This window comes from Amblyomma americanum, chromosome 8 (assembly GCF_052857255.1).
Source record: "Amblyomma americanum isolate KBUSLIRL-KWMA chromosome 8, ASM5285725v1, whole genome shotgun sequence".
Classification (NCBI taxonomy): Eukaryota; Metazoa; Arthropoda; class Arachnida; order Ixodida; family Ixodidae; genus Amblyomma; species Amblyomma americanum.
In genome coordinates this window covers 32,472,798-32,490,892 of record NC_135504.1, presented here as the reverse complement: position 1 = coordinate 32,490,892, position 18,095 = coordinate 32,472,798, and the positions used below count along the sequence as shown (strand labels likewise).

The window sequence follows — 18,095 nt, the reverse complement described above, 5'->3', positions numbered from 1 at the left end:
ATGCGCTGCTAGCAGTTGGCAGTGCTTCATGATGACGCAACTCTCCTTCAAGCATGTGTGCCTTAAATGGTTGCATATACGCGTTTCCTTTTATTTGTAGTTGTCACCGATATTCTTTACAAAGGCTTTTTAACGCAGCAGCCGCACTAAAAGGGCGAGGGTATTTCATGTCGAAGCAATCACAGATGTCAAACCGCTATTCATATTGGCCGCAAATTACGCAGGGCACAGCAGGCGACAGACAGCAACAGAGAGCAACACTGAATCGACGGCTGCATGGTTTCTGCAGTTTCTAACATTACGGCGGGTAGCGAAGTTTGCTTGCTGCTGCAGCGATCACTTCTTTGCTCAATAAACCTCCAAATATTCTGTCACTTAGGAGCAGCTGTCAGATAAAACGCCTACGAGAGCAAAAGAAAGCTGACAACGCTGCCGCCATGCGTACCACGCTCAAAAGGCTGGACTGCTACGTCTTACTGTCTGATTAGACGCAGAATTTTGGAGCAAGAAAAAACTACATAAAAATATGAAATCGAATCCGGTTGAATTTTTAATAAAGCATATAGGTATGTCGCATATATCAAAGACAATTGCCAATACTGTGTCCGACGTCTTTATGAAAGCAATTTTGTATTGTTGATATAAATGCCTACGATATGGCACTGCTGCTGCCAAGAATCATCCGCGAACATAGCTTTCACGTTCACCACAGTTTTTTCGCACTCATAAATTGCACATTTGTACTGCGCCACTTGATGATTAAACAAGGAAATAAACAAATGTCGAGTCGCTCACGTGTATACCGACTATGGCGTTTTGTCCTCAGACATACAGAACTCACTGCACGGTGGTTATGCTTGTTTTAATGAGAATCGATAGCGCAGCTGTTGGTTGTTTCGGATTTGCCGTGCTGAATTTTCGGTGTTGTTGATGATGATTGGTTCTTGGGGAAAGGAAATGGCACAGTATCTGTCTCATATATCGTTGGACACCTGAACTGCGCCGTAAGGGAAGGGATAAAGGACGGAGTGAAAGTAGAAAGGAAGAAATAGGTGCCGTAGTGGAGGGCTCCGGAATAATTTCGACCACCTGGGGATCTTTAACGTGCACTGACATCGCACAGTACACGGGCGCCTTAGCGTTTTGCCTCCGTAAAAAAACTTGAAGAACTGAGGTAGAAACACTTCACAAATAGATGTTGTAGTTTGTTTTTGACGAGCGCCCCTGCCGATTCTCATGCAGTCGTTTGTAATGCAGAACGTGGCCCTGTGCAAGTCACCTGGTATGCGAAGTCGATTTATGATGAATTTCAAAGACGATATTCATGCAGCTACTGCGACACATTGTGGTGGCAATAGCGGCGGCGCTACGAACGAGTCGAACAAGACATACTGTTGCATGAACCAGACTCCCGGGTTATCATCAGCGACTCCCGGGAAGCCTGTCGAAATCTACATTAAGGACGCATATCTCAACTGGTCGCCAAAATTTTACATACATGCGAGTGCCGGGATCCCCTGGACACACATGTCGTCATCTGGACATCAGCACGTGCGGGACTATAGCGCCTCAGTCCGCGCGCTCAACCACAGGGCATCGCAACGACGCTCGCCGCCTGAGGTATCAGACCCTAATCCGGCTATCGCTTACGAAGAAATTATTCAATTAATATCAAACATAGCATAGCCGCTTTCATCCCCCTGCGAAAGGGCCGACCAAAAGCGAGGACCGTTGGCTCCTTCGCTTATATACCAACACGGTACTGTGTCCGGCAGTGTTACAATATCTTAATCCGGCTTTTAACAGGGAGTACCCGCATTGTGAATGCGCGTTCTTGGACGTGTACCACATGGTGTGGGCATGCCCCCTCTAACCGTGCTTACCCCCCTTTTCCCCCACCTACCCGAGAGAGCTGGGAGGCTGCCCTGCTCGGCTGCACTACATTAGAGAGCCAAAGAGCTCTCGTAGCTAGGGTTAGAGCGGCCGCTGAAGCCACAGGGGTCCCGGACTAGGGACGCCTCCTAGAATTTGTAAGGGGCTGGCCCTCAAGGCCAGTCTCCACTCTCTCTCCTGTAAATAGCCTTGAATAAGTGTTTTTCACCACCACCGCGGCCGTGGATCGAACCCGCGTCTTCCGGGTCAGCAGCCGAGTGCCATAATCACTGAGCCACTGCGGCGGCCATAGTGGAGAACAGTCGAGGGTAAAAGTGTGAGGCGTGTAACAGTAAATACGAGTTTTTTTCTATCGGAATTTTGATGGTTGCACGTATGTGACCGAAATCCAACTGAAGAAAAATTGATAACAGTCAGCGCTCTGTCCTTCGTTTGTCTTGTCCTTGTCCTAATCGTTTTTTAGAGATTATCACCGCTCTACGATGGCCTACTGCCCTCTGAGAAGTGGCATGACTGAACGTTTCAAACGCGCAGTGAGCGATATGCTGGCCGTGTATGTTGCATCTGACCACTCAAACTGGGACCGCATTCTTCTGTTCGTAACACATGCAAACAACATTGCCTCAACGCACAAATGACTTCCCTCCATTCTTCCTTCATTATGGACGCGAGACCACCTGCACCACAGATACCTGCTCCAGTGTCTCCGAGCGTCCGAGTCCATCACCCTTCCTCAAGTCGCCACATATGCTGACGAATGCCGCCATTTTGGCCGATCTTTTACAACGCAGGATTACAATCGCCAATAGCACTTTCTCCTCCAGCAGTTCTCTTCCATTTTCTACGCCTCAATCACTGGTGTGGCTTTGGGTTCCGTCAACCGGTCCTGACCACTCCACGAAGCTACCTTCAAAGTACCAACGCCGGTACCTTAAGAAGTACTTTGGTTTGGGCTAGTTGGTGCATAGCTTTTTGATGATGTCAGGACGGCTCGAAAACGACAAGGACCAAAGAGGCACCAGAGAGTTGCAAGTTGGCGCCTGTCCTGTTGTGTTCGTGTGCCTCTCTGGTCCTTGTAGTTTTCGCGCCGTCCTGACATCATCAAAAAGCCCGTACCTTGTTATCTGCCAGACTTCTCCTTTGAACTACGTTACTCAACTTTTTTCGCTGCCTCAGGATTCATGCCACCGCAGCCGTGCAACAATGCACGTAGACCGCATCTAGGCATGCTACAATCCGCCTACCGTGCCTGTTAACTAAGTAGGCAGGATGTCCCCTTTTCCGTCCCGAAGGTAATTGTAGCGTAGCAGCCACACTCAGTTAATGTTGTGAAAGAAGACGATGACCCCGAGGGGTGAAGCTTGCTTGCCAAGGGATTTGCATTGGGTTCTATTTGTGGGTTTCTCCATGATTACATAATTGCAACTGGTAGGTTAATGTGCTAATTCTTTTAAAGTTCTAAGAGCTCTTCTTTTTTCACCAAAATGCTGTCTGTTATTTAACTGTCAATATTGTTCTGTTGTTTTTATTCATTGATTTTTCAAAATTCACGATTGGTGCTACAATTTTGCCGTCATCTTCCATGGAAACTTTTGTTTATTCAACTACACCTTGGCCAGTCCCCCCGCGTGGGTATGTGCCATATACCTGGGGTGAAGAAGAAGAAGAAGAAGAAGAAGAAGGAGAAGAAGAAGAAGAAGAAGAAGAAGAAGAAGAAGAAGAAGAAGAAGAAGCTTGCTTGCTTGCAAGACGAACCTGTATGAGTTTTTTCCTGTTTGCATCTGCACTAAACCCTGGTGAGACCTGCGTATATCGGTCAAGTAGTCGTCAAGGTAGTAAGGTCAGCCAGTTATCTTACCAGATGAACCTTCGGAGTGACCCATGTTGCTTTTGACGGATCCGATCTTGAGCGGTGTCTTTCTTCCCGGTGGACAGAGAACAGCGCTGAATGCTCCGCATTCCTGAGGGTCACCCGCCTTGGTGCCTGTGCCGTGAGCTTCCACGTAGAACACTTCCCGTGGGTCCACTTTGGCCTCGGAGTACACTTGCCTAAGGAGCGTCTCGTGGCCTCTGACGCATGGATGTGTGGGACCTGGGTGCAAGTAGAGAAAAAAAATGTAATTCGTCCCCTTTGTCGTTTTTAAGACTTTCTGAGCAACGCTGCAAGTTTCCCACGGTACAACGCTGTTGAAAACATTTGAGTGGAAAGACAGGCTGGGATGGATTGGCATCGTCAAAAAAGCAACCAAAATCACAATGACTCTGAACAAGCTTCGTGAGACAGCGGAAGATGGAGCAGCGTGGCGTGTTTTGCTGCCCGAGATCGCGAAAAGTCGGACACGACAGCGGTAGTGAATATTAAAGGAAGCTCTGAATCTTTGGGTGAAACCATGCTATCAAGGTACGCGGCAAGGACTAAGGAATGATTTGATCGTGATAGAAGCCTAACAAACATTCTTCGATGCCCTTTCAACCGCGGATCGGTTGACATGAACAGGACGTAGCCTTGGGTTGTGGTTTTAAAGCAGGGTGACTTCTCTTTAACTGCGAAGATTTAAAAAGCACACTGCCTTTCCTTAGCGGCCACATAACGGCGCTCTGGTGAGCGGTAATGATAATTATTGCTTTCCTGGCTCTGCAATTACGGGATGTCCCGTGAGCATACTGTGCTGGTTAACCATCATGCCCCGCATTTCCTTTACAAATGACGACTGGCACAGCATGGCATGAGACGCAGATTCCTTCTTCGCCCGTGCTGGCAGATGACGTCTGCACTAGCAAAACGTCTCCACGTGATAGGCACATTGAAGAGTTATCCTGCCAAATGTCGGGCTAATCGATATTCGCAGCCAGTGGCCGTAAAAGATGTCAGCGCTTACGTGTGTTGGCTAATTCTGGAATACCAGCAGTCTTGTGTTTTACGCTGTGCATGTTGTACGATGCTTGGCATCAGAACCTCTATCTAAGGTGGCGCACAACATTTCAACGTCCCGCCTTTTTAGTGGCTACCTAACCTCTGTTGAAAGGTGAATTTGTATGCGTTGCAGCGCTAAGATGACGTTTGACTAATCATGAGGGTTTAATCAAAACCATAAAGGAGTGTCACCTTCAATTTTGTATCCATCCGTGCTGGTGTTGATGTGCACAATCCTGGCGTACACTCGACGGGCCTCGGATTCCCGTTGCAGGAACACAGCGCCCACAGCTTCACTTCTCGTGTATCCATTCGCTGCACACATGACAATGCAATTAGTCAGTTCAGCTTCCTTGCTTTGAGAAGGTACAACAACGCAGTGCCCATGACGCTATTAGGGAGTGAATGCACCAGCGGAGTCTCGTGCGCTGTGCACAGCTTTAGTATGTTGACAGGACGACTCGACACCTAGCATTGGCTCGTGACAGGCACCTGTGCTTGCGGCACGGGGCAAGACTATACAGGAGGTGAAACTCCCGTCTGCGCGAGCGAGCGCAGGCGACCAGATAGTCACAATTGTATGCGCCGACGGGGGCGCATGCAGTGGCGGCGCCTTGCGGCGTCTCGTAGAAGCAGCAGGGAAATAAATGCAGCGCCCGGCCAGGCGGCTCCGGCGGCGCGCGCTGAAAGCAGACGAAACGGGTGTTTGCTTCAGCGGGCACGCCGTGACGTTATACTTCAGTAGTTTCTTTCCAGGCCACCAGGCGCCGCCAGCAGGATAGTGGCGCCGCGGGCTTGTGATCTTTTCTGGTCGCCGCAGGCGACGGAGTTTCCACTCCTTATAGTCCTCCTCCGTGGCTTGCGGTGAGGTAGTGCGCTTGCGTAGCGTGCATATAGCAGCGGCCATATAGCCGTGAGGGTATCCTGCTTTGGAGTCAAGGTCAAGACGCGCAACAGTTAAAGGATGTTAAGTGGCTTCCCTGCAATGACCTCTTGTGCGAGCGGTGGTGCTCAAGCTGGACTGAATTAACAGCAGCCATGCCATGTAACCGCTCGCACCGATGAGCATGCAGGATAATGAGCCGCTAAGGAAAAGTTCGGCGAGCGTATAAACACGTATTACGCAGGAGTGTTTCGAGGAACGGCGCCGCTGGTATCACTGGCCGCATGCTACAGTGTTTAACTTAAGAGCTAGTAGCTGTGCAGTACTTTTATGACCATGGTTAGGAAGGCGCGATGCTAAAGAAGGCCGCCAGCCGTTGCTTCGGGGTCACTTTTAAGGCGGAAGCCTTTAATGGCTAATACTCCCGGTCGAGGCCTGTCCGTCCGTTACATCGCCAACAGGAAGTTACGACAACGGAAGTGACGTCATACAGTCCGTCCATCCGTTAAGCTCTCAAACTCGATAAGAAAAACGGATTTGTGCCTGATTGGATTCGAACCACCATCCTTCCGTTCCGCAGCCGAGCGTGCTACGCTACTTCCTGCCGACGCATATGTATAGTTCTTGTCTAGGACGCTGAACAGTGTTTGCGGAAAGGCGTCGAATCAGACGGATGCCTTCCAAACGCCCTCCAGTGTCTCCTGCATTTAAGATTCACAAACAGTTGTGTACTTAATTAACATCTTAGCCCCACATCAGTGACACAAGCAGCAACACCGTGCTAAAGGCTTTCATCTCACCGAACTTTAGGTCAACAAAGTGCCCCCCTGAATTTTGCTCAACTATAGGGGCCCATTTTCTCATCTACAGGTTGGAAGCAAACATATTTTTGGCCGTTTACCAAACCTGCCGATAAAAAAAACGTGACGAAACATCCAGAATGAAGCTGAAGACCCGGCTGCAATGGAAGCTTGTGCGAAACACTTTAAAACCACGGTTTATTCTGTACCATGAACTCACACCCGACGTGCTTTTGTGTTCCCTCTAGGTGCACTCACTTCTGAATTTTTTAAAATTTTTTAATTGGTTTTTGGGGGAAAGGAAAATGGCGCAGTATCTGTCTCATATATCGTTGGACACCTGAACCGCGCCGTAAGGGAACGGATAAAGGAGGGATTCGCTTCTGAAGAGAATAAATAGGTTTTATGAAAAATTCAACGCAAAATCGGCTGCAAGTCTTTAGCGGGCGGACTTGTCCTACTGTCTCGAAAACTCTCTTTGAGGGAATAATGAGGCAAAACTCCGGGTAAATATAACCGGGATTTGCATTAAGTTTCCTAAGTTAGATGCTTAAAGGGCCACAGAAAGGGGTGTTTGAGCTTGGCTTTAAAATGCTTGCACTATGTAGAGTACAGGCCACCGAGCGTCCATGCCGCGTACGAGACCTCAAAAGCGAACGGGAAGTTTACGGTACATTTTTAAAAACTCTCGCTTTCGCACCTCGCAGCGACGCGCGGTGCCGGGCTTTCGCACGAGAACCTGGCAGACGACGTCACGTCTTGCAAATGACGTCAACAGCCGGGGGTTATCATTGGTCCACAGCGCCAAACTCTTTCAGACGTCACGCGCTACCGCGGCCGTGGCCACTCCGCGCGCGCCGCAGCCGGCGGAGGTAGGGGAGGGCCGAGTGTGTGGGGCCGGCGGTGGAGCGCCGCCGTTTTGGCGAGCGAGAGGAGAGGGAAAGGCGCCAAGACGCGGAAGTTCAAATTTTGTCTGCACATAACTCAGCTTCCACAAAACGCATTAAAATAATTCTTGCTGGGGGATAATTACGAACCGTCGTCTTTTAACGTCCCAGACATATCGTACCTTTATTGAGACCCCCTTTCTGGGTCCCTTTAACAGTTTCAACACAGCAGTTTGTTTCCTTTGTGCTGAAAAGTGCGTCGGTGAATTTTCACTACTACGCAAAAATCTTTGTCGAAAGCTTCGCCGAAACGCTGAAAGCACTCACCGTCTTTGTCGAACGTCTTGCATCTCCCGTCTGGAGAAAGCATGTTAAGTTTGACTGCGTTCAACGTCGAGCAGGGATTCAGGAGCAGGTTGCATCCGCCCACGATGGCCGCGTCGCACTGACCCGACCACAGAGCCAGCATGGCGTGGTTCAACGAAGTCATGGATGACGATGAGGCCGTGTCCGCGCTGGAGCTGGGCCCTGCATGATGCGTATAGCGAGGATTCATGCGAGGCGAATCAGCTGAAAGCTTGGTATTTTCCTCGTTAACCGGCCTAATACACAGGCCGCTGATGTCAGTTGACTGTAGAATTGGTTGGTTTTTTGGGGGGGAAAGGAAATGGCGCAGTATCTGTCTCATATATCATTGGACACCTGAACCGCGCCGCAAGGGAAGGAATAAAGGAGGGAGTGAAAGAAGAAAGGAATAGGTGCCGTAGTGGAGGGCTCCGGAATAATTTCGACCGCCTGGGGATCTTTAACGTGCACTGGCATCGCACAGCACACGGGCGCCTTAGCGTTTTTCCTCCATAAAAACTGTAGAACATTGCAGAATTTAAGCTAGACGAAGAATGCTCGTTTTTGCGTTTATTGGACGGATTTCACCCCGCTGATTGCTCTGCGCATGTTCTTAGCACCATAGGTCTCCATGACTCTTCTAGTTTGCATTATCGCTGTTCTTAGGCTTGAAGCAACCACAATATCAGTGCGCAGTGTAGTTACATACAACTAATAATGAATGGTTCCGTGACATTGTGCAGCACACGGACTTCTTTTACAATTTGATTATACCAAAACGTGGCCGCTACATCCTGAACTCTGAGGGAAGCAATAAGGAAACACTGTCGTGTGCTCTACGATTCCAGGACACGTAACAGGACGTCCAAGTGGTCTATAATATCCTAAATGGTCATTTAGCTCTCGCCGAAATGTAACGGCTAACCCCAGTATAAGAAGAGAGAGAATACCATATTATTTTCGTAACCCACTGTTTGTTCTATTTTCACTGCCTTTGATCACAGAATTGTATTGTCACGTAGTGGTGACGACAGTTCAGGCAGTGAGCAAGGCAGTCAAGAGTTCTTGCAAAAGAACACTGTTTATTGGGCTGACCTGCGCACACAATGGAATGAACGACTCGGCAGCGGCGAAAGCAGCAAGCGATCGTCGACAGAATGCCCGCCGCTCTGGGCCGCGCGAAATTTAAAGCTGATAACGAACGTTCCAGATACAGCGTGCAAAGTTGTCACAGAATTCTCGAACAACGTACAATCGGCTCCGCATGGATGCCATCAATCAAGATGAATCTGGTCGCGTCTTGCATCACAAAGCAATAGAGCCGCATGCCGGCAGCTTTGCAGAATGAACAAACTGTACAAACATTAACGGCAGTATATTTCTTTCTTTGAACGTGCACAAATTATCTTCATTGCCACTCCTAACATTGCTCTAGTAATAATTCACTTTGTTCTTGTACCATTGGTTCATGGGGATTTAACGTCCCAAGGCGTCTCAAGCTATGAGGGACGCCGTAGTGAAGGGCTCCGGAAATTTCGACCACCTGGGGTTCTTTAATGTGCACTAAAATCGCACAGCACACGGACCTCTAGAATTTCACCTCCATCGAAATTCGTCCGCCGCGGCCAGGATCGAACCCGCGTCTTTCGGGCCAGCAGCCGAGTGCCATAACCACTGCGGGGGCGGCGGCGGCGTTCTTGTACCATTGCACAACCAGTCGGTTTGTTGTATTACGCGCTTGATTCATCCGAACACATAATCACGTAACGCGTTTGTTCTGGTGCTCTTTGTTTAAAGCTTGTTACAATTTTATGCCCTGTCATTCTCTCATCTAAACTTTTCTATAGCAATTATAAACGCTTTCTTCTCCATTGCATTGGCGATTGTGATTGCGTGAAGTGAATAAATTAAAAAAATAATGAATAAGTTAGTAAATACGGAAGTGAACGGAACGAACCCACGGGAAGCCTGGCTCTGCGTAGACGCCGCAGTCGCGTTGTGCGGCTTGGGAAGGACAGAGCGAGAGATGCTGAAAGAGGCCGCCACCATAGACTCCACTCTATTTCAAAAATATGGCAAAGAATTTTCAATGCATAATGACCCGAACATCGAGCAAGCAGTCACTCTTGAACCAGATCGTTCCGGAGCAGTCTGGGAGTACCGCGTGTGTCAATGTGTTTAGGACACCTCCAGGCACCAGTGAATAAACAACATGAAAAAAGCCTTCACTACATTATATAGTATCTCGGTTTATAGCGAATGTCAATTATACCATAGCACCATTAAATTCCACTCAGAAAAATTGTGATTATCGTAAGCACTGATGACCAGCAAGCAAGGGCCTGTGGGAAATTTTCTCAACGACTCAAGTTTCTTCGTCCAATAAGGTACGCTCGTTTTATGAGTCTGTAGTTTGGGGTGCAGCGTTGGGACCTTGTAAGAGGGGGCGACTAAATTCGAACTCTCAGTCATCCTCAGGAGACCAACAAAAGAAAAGATTTCTCTAAAAGAAAGAAGAAGAAAGAAAAGTTAGCTGAATTACCCAAAGTTCTAAAATAAATTGGGTTAATTGTTTGTGCAACAGCAACCTTCTCGTTTAAATTCTCTGATAGCATCCGACATGCTAGCTTAGTGGCTGCTGCACTCGGTGCTGAGCCCTCGGTGGTAGCATGGAATGCCAACTTCACCGGCCTCATTTTGGCGGAAGCGAAATGCAAGAAAATGAAGACGATGAATGCTGCTAACGTGACAGAGTATGCGTTAGAATTAGTGTTCCGCCCGGGCGAGCAGCCGCTGCAGCTCAGGGGTTTAGACCGTATGGCGTGAACCAGTCAATCACTGTCAGACACGCCGTACGCCCTATCCACGCCCTCTCCCTGCCCTGCCCTCTGAAAGTGAAATTCCACTCCCCACTGCCACCTGCCAACGAGGCTTCAGACTGCCGGACAGACTCTTACGACTTGGGAGTTCTAATGCTGTCGCATTAAAAGCTTCCCTTTTAGGCTTTGTTTCCCCGCGGTGCCCTTTCTAGTTACCTTAAATAACAAGAGAGGGCGCCGGCGACGCAGCGCCACGAGGACTACGGACGACGTGACTGCCGCGCGCGCGCGAGCGTGGGTGACAGCTTTCTTCGGCTCGGGAACTCGACGCGCGCTGACGTGTCGGCGCGGCGCTCCGCTCTCCGCCAGAGGGGTGACGCCTCGTGGGGGGAACTTCTCCCGTGTCTCGTCCCGTCCGGTCTCGGAGCTCTTCCTCGGGCAGGGACACTATTTTTCATCATTTCTGGAGTCCCACAATAAATTTTGTCCCGGTGTGGCGAACATTAGCTCGTAACCTTGCTGGTGAGTCGGACAACCTCGATTTTTTAGCGTATTTTGTTGATAGCTGGCATTATTGTTGTTGCAGCAATAAATGCCTTCTTTGTGTTAGCCAGAGCGTCGTTCCTTTGTTCCCCCCCCCCCCCCCCCAGAGCAAGACCCGCCGTGGCCGGCGTGCGCTCAGTAGCGCTCGCGATCACGGGTTGGGGTCGGTGGTCTTGAACTGTGTCAGCCGCAGTTATACAGGGAAGACGTATTTATCCCCACTATTACAACACAAGAAACCATACATGTGCTGTGCAATTTCGGCGCACATTAAACAATCCCAGGTGGTCAACGCCACTCCGGATGCCTCCACTACGCCGTCCCTCACATCCCGTGTAGAGCTGGACGTCAAACCCCGTACACGATGTCATACCATATTATAATATTGCATACCATAAAATACCACATCAAAACACCCTAAAACGTAGCTCCTATGGAGGCTTTTGTGTCTATCGAGATTTTGATCTACAGTTGTAAACACTGATAATGCGGGCTCCTAACTCAGCCCATGCATTAGAGATTGCTGTACAAAGAACTCTGGCCCTCTTCACAACGTTCAACAAGAGCGCAGGTGCAGCAGTGTGTAGGTTAAGCACAGCGGTAGAGAAAGAGTAGATTGACCTTAGAAAAGGCGCGCATCTGTGCACGTGAGTTGGCATATGTACGGGCAGAAATTTATGGGCGTGGAAGACCGCACACTGGAAAGTCAAAATGTAGCATTACAATGCATTTCATGCATCCGAATAACGTACCGCGAAAGTCGAAGCAGAAAGATATGCGATTAGAGAGCATCGACTGTAAGGAACAGAGCGCCGTGTAGCCATCGGAGGTGTCCGGGCAACTGTTACGCGCAGCGAACGTGTCAGACACATAGCAGCCGACGAAGACGCCGACTTTCCTTCCGCGCAATGTCGCCGGGTCGTAGCCGGCGTCCAAGATGGCTTCGTACGTGGTCTCAAGCAGAAGCCTGAGCTGCGGGTCCATCACGTCTGCCTGCCTCGGCGGCACGCTGAAGAACTGTGCGTCGAAACGCGTCAGGTCACGGATGGTGCCCATCCTCTCCGGGACACCCAGAAGACCTGCGCAAAGGAGTGGAATTCAAGTAGCAGCGAGTACAGAGTGCTGTCCCCAAAGTTTCACCCTTCCCTCCCAGCCAACGTGGTTTGATTCTTAGCCGTATATTAGAACACATATGGCTCCTCTCTAGCTCTAAATATGTGTAATGGCAGGGAAAGGCTTGTCCTCACCTCTCGAGACCTTTCTGGTCGTTAGGGGTGCCGTAAAGGCTCCGCTATAGAGCTGAGAAGCAAATCCCGTTTTCTGGGTACTATTTAATAAAGACGGTAACTATTGGAAGAACTGTGAGTACCTGGCGGCCCTGGGTATCGAGCCCCGATTGTCCAGCTTACGATGCAAATGCCCCGAGGAGAGTGCAACCACTGTGGTTTGAAAACGTCATCGCTTGAATAGCTCAGATGTCACCCCAAGTGATTACACTTGGTCTATTTTACATAGACTCTAGCTTGGCTGAAAGAGAGCTGACTCCATTATCAAACAGTGCATCTAGACCTAACCATACCGAGTAAGGTACGCCTGTCTTTTCCCCCATGGCAGGCTGGAGTATGTGCATTATTGTCCCTGTGAATGAAAGAACTTAGCTTCGCCTCAGAGGAACCACTCTGTTACACTGAGACGTACAGGGTCGGTCAAAAGTTCCCAGGCCACAGGGTTTGCTTTTGAGAGGTATAGTTGGGTTGTTAGGACTCCTCCGAGGCTGAAATTGCCTGTAGAGGGTGGAAGATTTATCGATCAACTCTTTGAGAACCTTGATAGCTTTATCGGCATTTTAATGAAAGGATATACCGGCAAAATGCAGACCCTGTGGCCTGATAACTTTTGACCTGCCCTGTACCGCCAACGGGAAAGACGCAAAACTAAAGACGGACTAGAAAAAGCACACACCTCTAATCTAAGCATTGGATTGTGAATATAGGACACAAAGCACGAAAATAAATGACTGGGCGCAAACCAACGGGTCCAGCGCTGAAAGTAGCTTTGGTTCGCGGAGTGGTTTGTTAAGTTTTCACTTGTCGTTTATTTTCAATCTGCCCGAAACAACGAGTACAGAGCGAGGAGTCTGAATTATCAGCCTACCTTTGGATTATCACCCTTTAAATGATAAACACTTCAAATTCCCAAATGCTGCAGAGTGAACAGCGTTCGGTGATAATGTATATACTTACCTCTTGGCCACCGAGCCTCGTCATCTGTGACTAAGTCAACACCGGCGTACAGCTTTTCCTTGAACTCGACCAGGTCGCCCGCTTGAGGGAAGCGACCCGAGATCCCAGAGATGACGAAGCCATCTCCCACCATTGCTTCCCTGAGAAACACAGGGACCAGAAAAATAAGGGAGCGACTAACTTAGATCAGTGCGTGAGCTTGCCAGCCGTGAACCGCACCGTAGTACGCTCTCTCCAAGCAGGCGTTCAGCTAAAGCTTGGACAGCAGCATCCGGTGCTCTGCGCGTCAGTATGGAACTGGGGCTTCTTATGAGGATAACGCTCGCTGCGCGCGTGAGGATGTGCAGCGGTTTCTTTCCGTCGAAAGGGTTAAACTTCCGTTGATGGTTGCCACTAAAGGACTATAGAAAGTACAAAATGCTCCAAGCATTCAGTTAAAACCCTCGATTGCATGCTTCGAGCGGAAATCGTGATATACGGCCGCAGCTGTAGACAGTAAAGCAAAGTCTGGAAACAAAAGAAAAGAGATACACTAGCTAGTCATGGCAGGTCCCCACGTGGCAGTATTTTTCGGATAGGTCTGTGCTGTGCCATAGAAAATTATTTTTTTTTTCGGAATGGAGACAGCAGCTTTATAGCAGAATTTTTCTAATTCTTTGTTTTTCTCACGGCAGCTTTGAACAATGTATATGCACGTATAACTGGATGACTATTTTTTTTTCATGTTTTTTCCATCCACCTAAATTGCTGGAGGCAAATGCCCGCTTCTAAAAGTTGTTTAAAGAGTCATCGTAAAGTGCTAGCTAAAGGAAACAGATACTTGCAGGCTTAAACAATGAATAAAAACAATTGAAGGCTGGGCAGCGAACTACGAAAAAGAGAGTGATTTGTCTAACACTTAAGGAAATATCTTAGAGAGGGCTAGAAAATGAACAGAAAATAACAGCGACCTGCCCACACCGCCTATTGGCACAACGCGGTACAAAAAGGAAAGCCGATTTGGTTAAAGAAGGAACGCAAGATAGAGACATCCTTGTCGAATATCGTAGGTGTATTAGGGAAGCGAAGTGGGCTCCAGAAGAAAGCAAATGTAGCTGATGGCGGGGGGGTCAGATGGGCGCATAAAGTTCGGAAGTTTCCAGGGAAGTTTCTAGGAAGCTTGCAAAGCCTTTCATATTCTTGGCCTTGTCTTAATGATTTCTCTGATTCACGCGTGAGTGTAATGTGCCCCGAAAGAAGCGTTTCACGCCAGAGTCAAGAAAAAACGCCGTGCTGAGGTGTTGCACTGATGGGAGCCCGGGGCATGTTTTTCAAGCTCACGTGTCGTTGAACAGTCCACGCAAAAACCAAACAAAAAATTTCAGGGGACACTAAAGACACGCTTTAAGGGCATGACGCGGTAGCGTTAAGAGGTTAATGCCTATTTATGCGGAATTGGTCATTCTCAACTTTACATTCATAGATCGCTGGGAGTCCTCATACCACTCCTGGAGCAGTGGTGCCGCGGTTAAGTGATGCTCCACTGCCCTGCGATGGCAGGTGCTGCAACCGGCGGGCCTTGTGCGACCCAGGTAGCTCTTCCTCAGCAACCTCTCGCGGCCAATCATTAATTTAACTGCCACCTCTCACAGTGGTCAATTTGAGGTTGTGATGATGACCTAGGTGACCCACCTAGTTGGTTCTGCGAGGAATTTTCGCTCACACGTCGACGCCACCGCCGACGACGACACTAGATTTTCAGCAGAACGTGCCCTGGCCAATCCCACGCCGGGGGTATATGCCATTAAGCCTGAGGTCATCATCATCGTCATCATCATCAACGGGAGCCTTAACGCCGTCCGTGAAAGCAGGCGTCGTTCGGCTTTTTTTTTTGTAGGGATAGCTACAGTACGCTAGCATTTCGAGCCTTCAGAGCGGCGACGCCAAGTGGTCACGTGGTTGGTCACATGGTGCGAAACAGCTGCCAGCGGCGCGGCGCGCCGGCGAAACCGAGTGGGGGAGGGGGCGGAGTGGAGAGGGAAGAGTAAGTCACGTGCAGGGACGAAGATGAAGAAGGAACGCCCACCGAAACGGAGCGGCGAAAGACTGACTCTGCAATTCGACAGAGCGAGTTACACTCGGCCAGCTGTAGCTATCGCGTCACTCCAGGTTTAACCAGAACTAAACCACAGCCATTTTTTTACCGAGAACGCTCCGTTCTGTGAGCGGGGCGACTTGTGAGAACTGATCCGACGTGTCAGGTTGCACGATGGGCATTGAAAGATCCTCGTTTCATAAACTGCTGCCATGGGTGCCAACCGTCACCGCACGACTCCCAGTTAAACTGAATTAACGTTAAAGAACAGACTGCACCACGGGCTAGTTCGGAAGCTCGCACTGAGTCTTCTGGAGAGCCACACCAGCGGCCTTGTTTGGCTGTCTGTTGCAGGATGGTCGCATGCCTGCCGTTTCTATGTGATCTCTTGTCATTGTGAAGGTTTCACATTATAACAGCTCTTTCCTGTCTGTATAGTTATTTAGGTGCAACCTTTTATCACTGTAAACAGCCCAACAGGCTTGCTTATAGGACGTGTATATGTATCTTAGAAACCTAACAAATCTTAGGGCCGCCGCGGTGGCTGAGTGGTTATGGCGCTCGGCTGCTGGCCCGAAAGACGCGGGTTCGATCCTGGCCGCGGCGATCGAATTTCGATGGAGGCGAAATCCTAGAGGCCCGTGTACTGTGCGATGTCAGTGTACGTTAAAGAACCCCAGGTGGTCGAAATTGCCGGAGGCCTTCACTACGGCGTCTCTCATAGCCTCAGTCGCTTTGGGACGTTAGACCCCCATAAACCATAGAACATATCGTAGATATGAATTTATTTTGTTGTCTGATATGTTACGTGTACATAAGCAGTAAATAATGCAACGCATAAATTTACTCGGCAAGACAATCGGGCTGATTTAAGCAGGATACTAACGAAACCCATCCAATGCCTTCTGATCGATGAGGGCTGGTGTTTGAATTAAAGGGGCTCTGAAACACCCTCCGAAGAGAGCATATAAACTCGCCCCATCAGTGGATTTTATCGTTATGAACCCATGAGCCACATAATACACTTCTGCACTCAGCAGAAAACCCACAATCAGGCGCGAAGGTGGGTAAGCCCTTTCCGGCGAACTTTCATTGTCGCACCCTCCTCCGTCGCACTGCTCCTGCGTATACCAGTTCAGAGATGACTATTGGTTAGATTCTCTCAGACGTCAGACAGCTACCGTGGCCACGGCCAATAAGCCGCGTCGCTCCGACGAGTCAGGAAGCTCCTCCCCCGGCGTTATGGTGCGCGGAGGAGCGCGTCGACCTTTCAGTGTGCAAAAAGTGACGAGAAGAGAGGGTAAGGCGCCAAGACGCTGAAATTCAAGTTTTGACTACAGACAACCGAGCTTCTAGAAAGCGCATTTAAAAAATTCTTGCTTATGGGTATTCGTGCAGCGGCGTCCTTTAACATCCCCATTGGAGACCCTTTCAGAGCCCTTTTAAGAAGGCGCATCTCCGCTATCATCAGGGGTTTCAAGTCTTGATTTTTTTATTTACTTTGATGCTTCGCTTTCTGTCCGTGTCTGAAGCAAATATAAAGGGTGCATGGAACAATTTACACTTGAGAGCATCACATGCTGGATACAGGCTAATAGGAGTGCCTATACTACACAACTACCTGCTGTGTCTTTCTTCCCTCCAATCACGACTGCCGAATGTCGAAGGCCCTTTTAAACTCCACTTTGCATCAAATGAAACTATTTTCTTACGCGCCAGGTGCATGGAGTACTCGGCGAAAATTAATAATAATAATAATTGGTTTTTGGGGAACGGAATTAAATGGCGCAGTGTCTCATATATTGTTGGTCACCTGAACAGCGCCGTAAAGGGAGGGATAAAGGAGGGAGTGAAAGCAGAAAGGAAGCAAGAGGTGCCGTAGTGGAGGGCTCCGGAATAATTTCGACCACATGGGTATTTTTAACGTGCACTGACATCGCACGGCACACAGGCGCCTTAGCGTTTTGCCTCCGTCGAAACGCTGCCGCCGCGGTCGGGTTCGAACCCGGGGACCCCGGATCAGTAGCCCAGCGCCCTAATCACTGAGCCACCGCGGCGGGTCGGACACGTGCGTGCTGTAAAGATTCCAACAGCTGCATCCTCTCATACGCGACTACCTGTGTTCTGCAGGGCAGCGTTCGGAATAATAATAATAATAATAATAATAATAATAATAATAATAATAATAATAATAATTGAGTTTTGGGGGAAAGGAAATGGCGCAGTATCTGTCTCATATATCGTTGGACACCTGAACCACGCCGTAAGGGAAGGGATAAAGGAGGGAGTGAAAGAAGAAAGGTGCCGTAGTGGAGGGCTCCGGAATAATTTCGACCACCTGGGGATCTTTAACGTGCACTGACATCGCACAGCACACGGGCGCTTTAGCGTTTTGCCTCCATAAAAACGCTGCCGCCGCGGTCGGGTTCGAACCCGGGGACTCCGGATCTGTAGCCCAGCGCCCTAACCACTGAGCCACCGCGGCGGGTCGGACACGTGCGTGCTGTAAGGATTCTAACAGCTGCATCCTCTCATACGCGACTAGCTGTGTTCTGCAGCGCGAAACTGGGCACTCGGGTTCCGAAAGCTGCGCTGCAGAACACAGCTAGTCGCGTATGATAGCAGCTGTTAGAATCCTGTCAGCACGCACGCGCCCCTGCGGTTTCCGGTCTCTGTGCGCGGCTGTACGGCCGC

The 18,095-nt window shown here is 49.4% G+C and overlaps 1 protein-coding gene and 1 non-coding gene across 2 annotated transcripts in view; both read right to left on the bottom strand.

Moving 5' to 3' along the window:
• LOC144102284 (fatty acid synthase-like) overlaps window positions 1-13,460 on the bottom strand; it is a 46,544-nt gene extending 33,084 nt beyond the window's left edge. Inside the window, exons 1-5 of the mRNA XM_077635586.1 lie at window positions 13,328-13,460; window positions 11,837-12,163; window positions 7,705-7,905; window positions 5,000-5,122; window positions 3,752-3,985 (exon numbers count right to left, since the gene is read on the bottom strand). Of these exons, the coding sequence (XP_077491712.1) occupies window positions 3,752-3,985; window positions 5,000-5,122; window positions 7,705-7,905; window positions 11,837-12,163; window positions 13,328-13,460 (1,018 nt within the window). The remainder of the gene's footprint in view (window positions 1-3,751; window positions 3,986-4,999; window positions 5,123-7,704; window positions 7,906-11,836; window positions 12,164-13,327) is intronic.
• Window positions 13,461-17,814: 4,354 nt separating this feature from the next.
• Window positions 17,815-17,886, bottom strand: TRNAC-ACA (transfer RNA cysteine (anticodon ACA)). The gene has a single exon. It is a non-coding gene; the product is annotated as a tRNA-Cys (tRNA).
• Window positions 17,887-18,095: the final 209 nt, after the last annotated feature.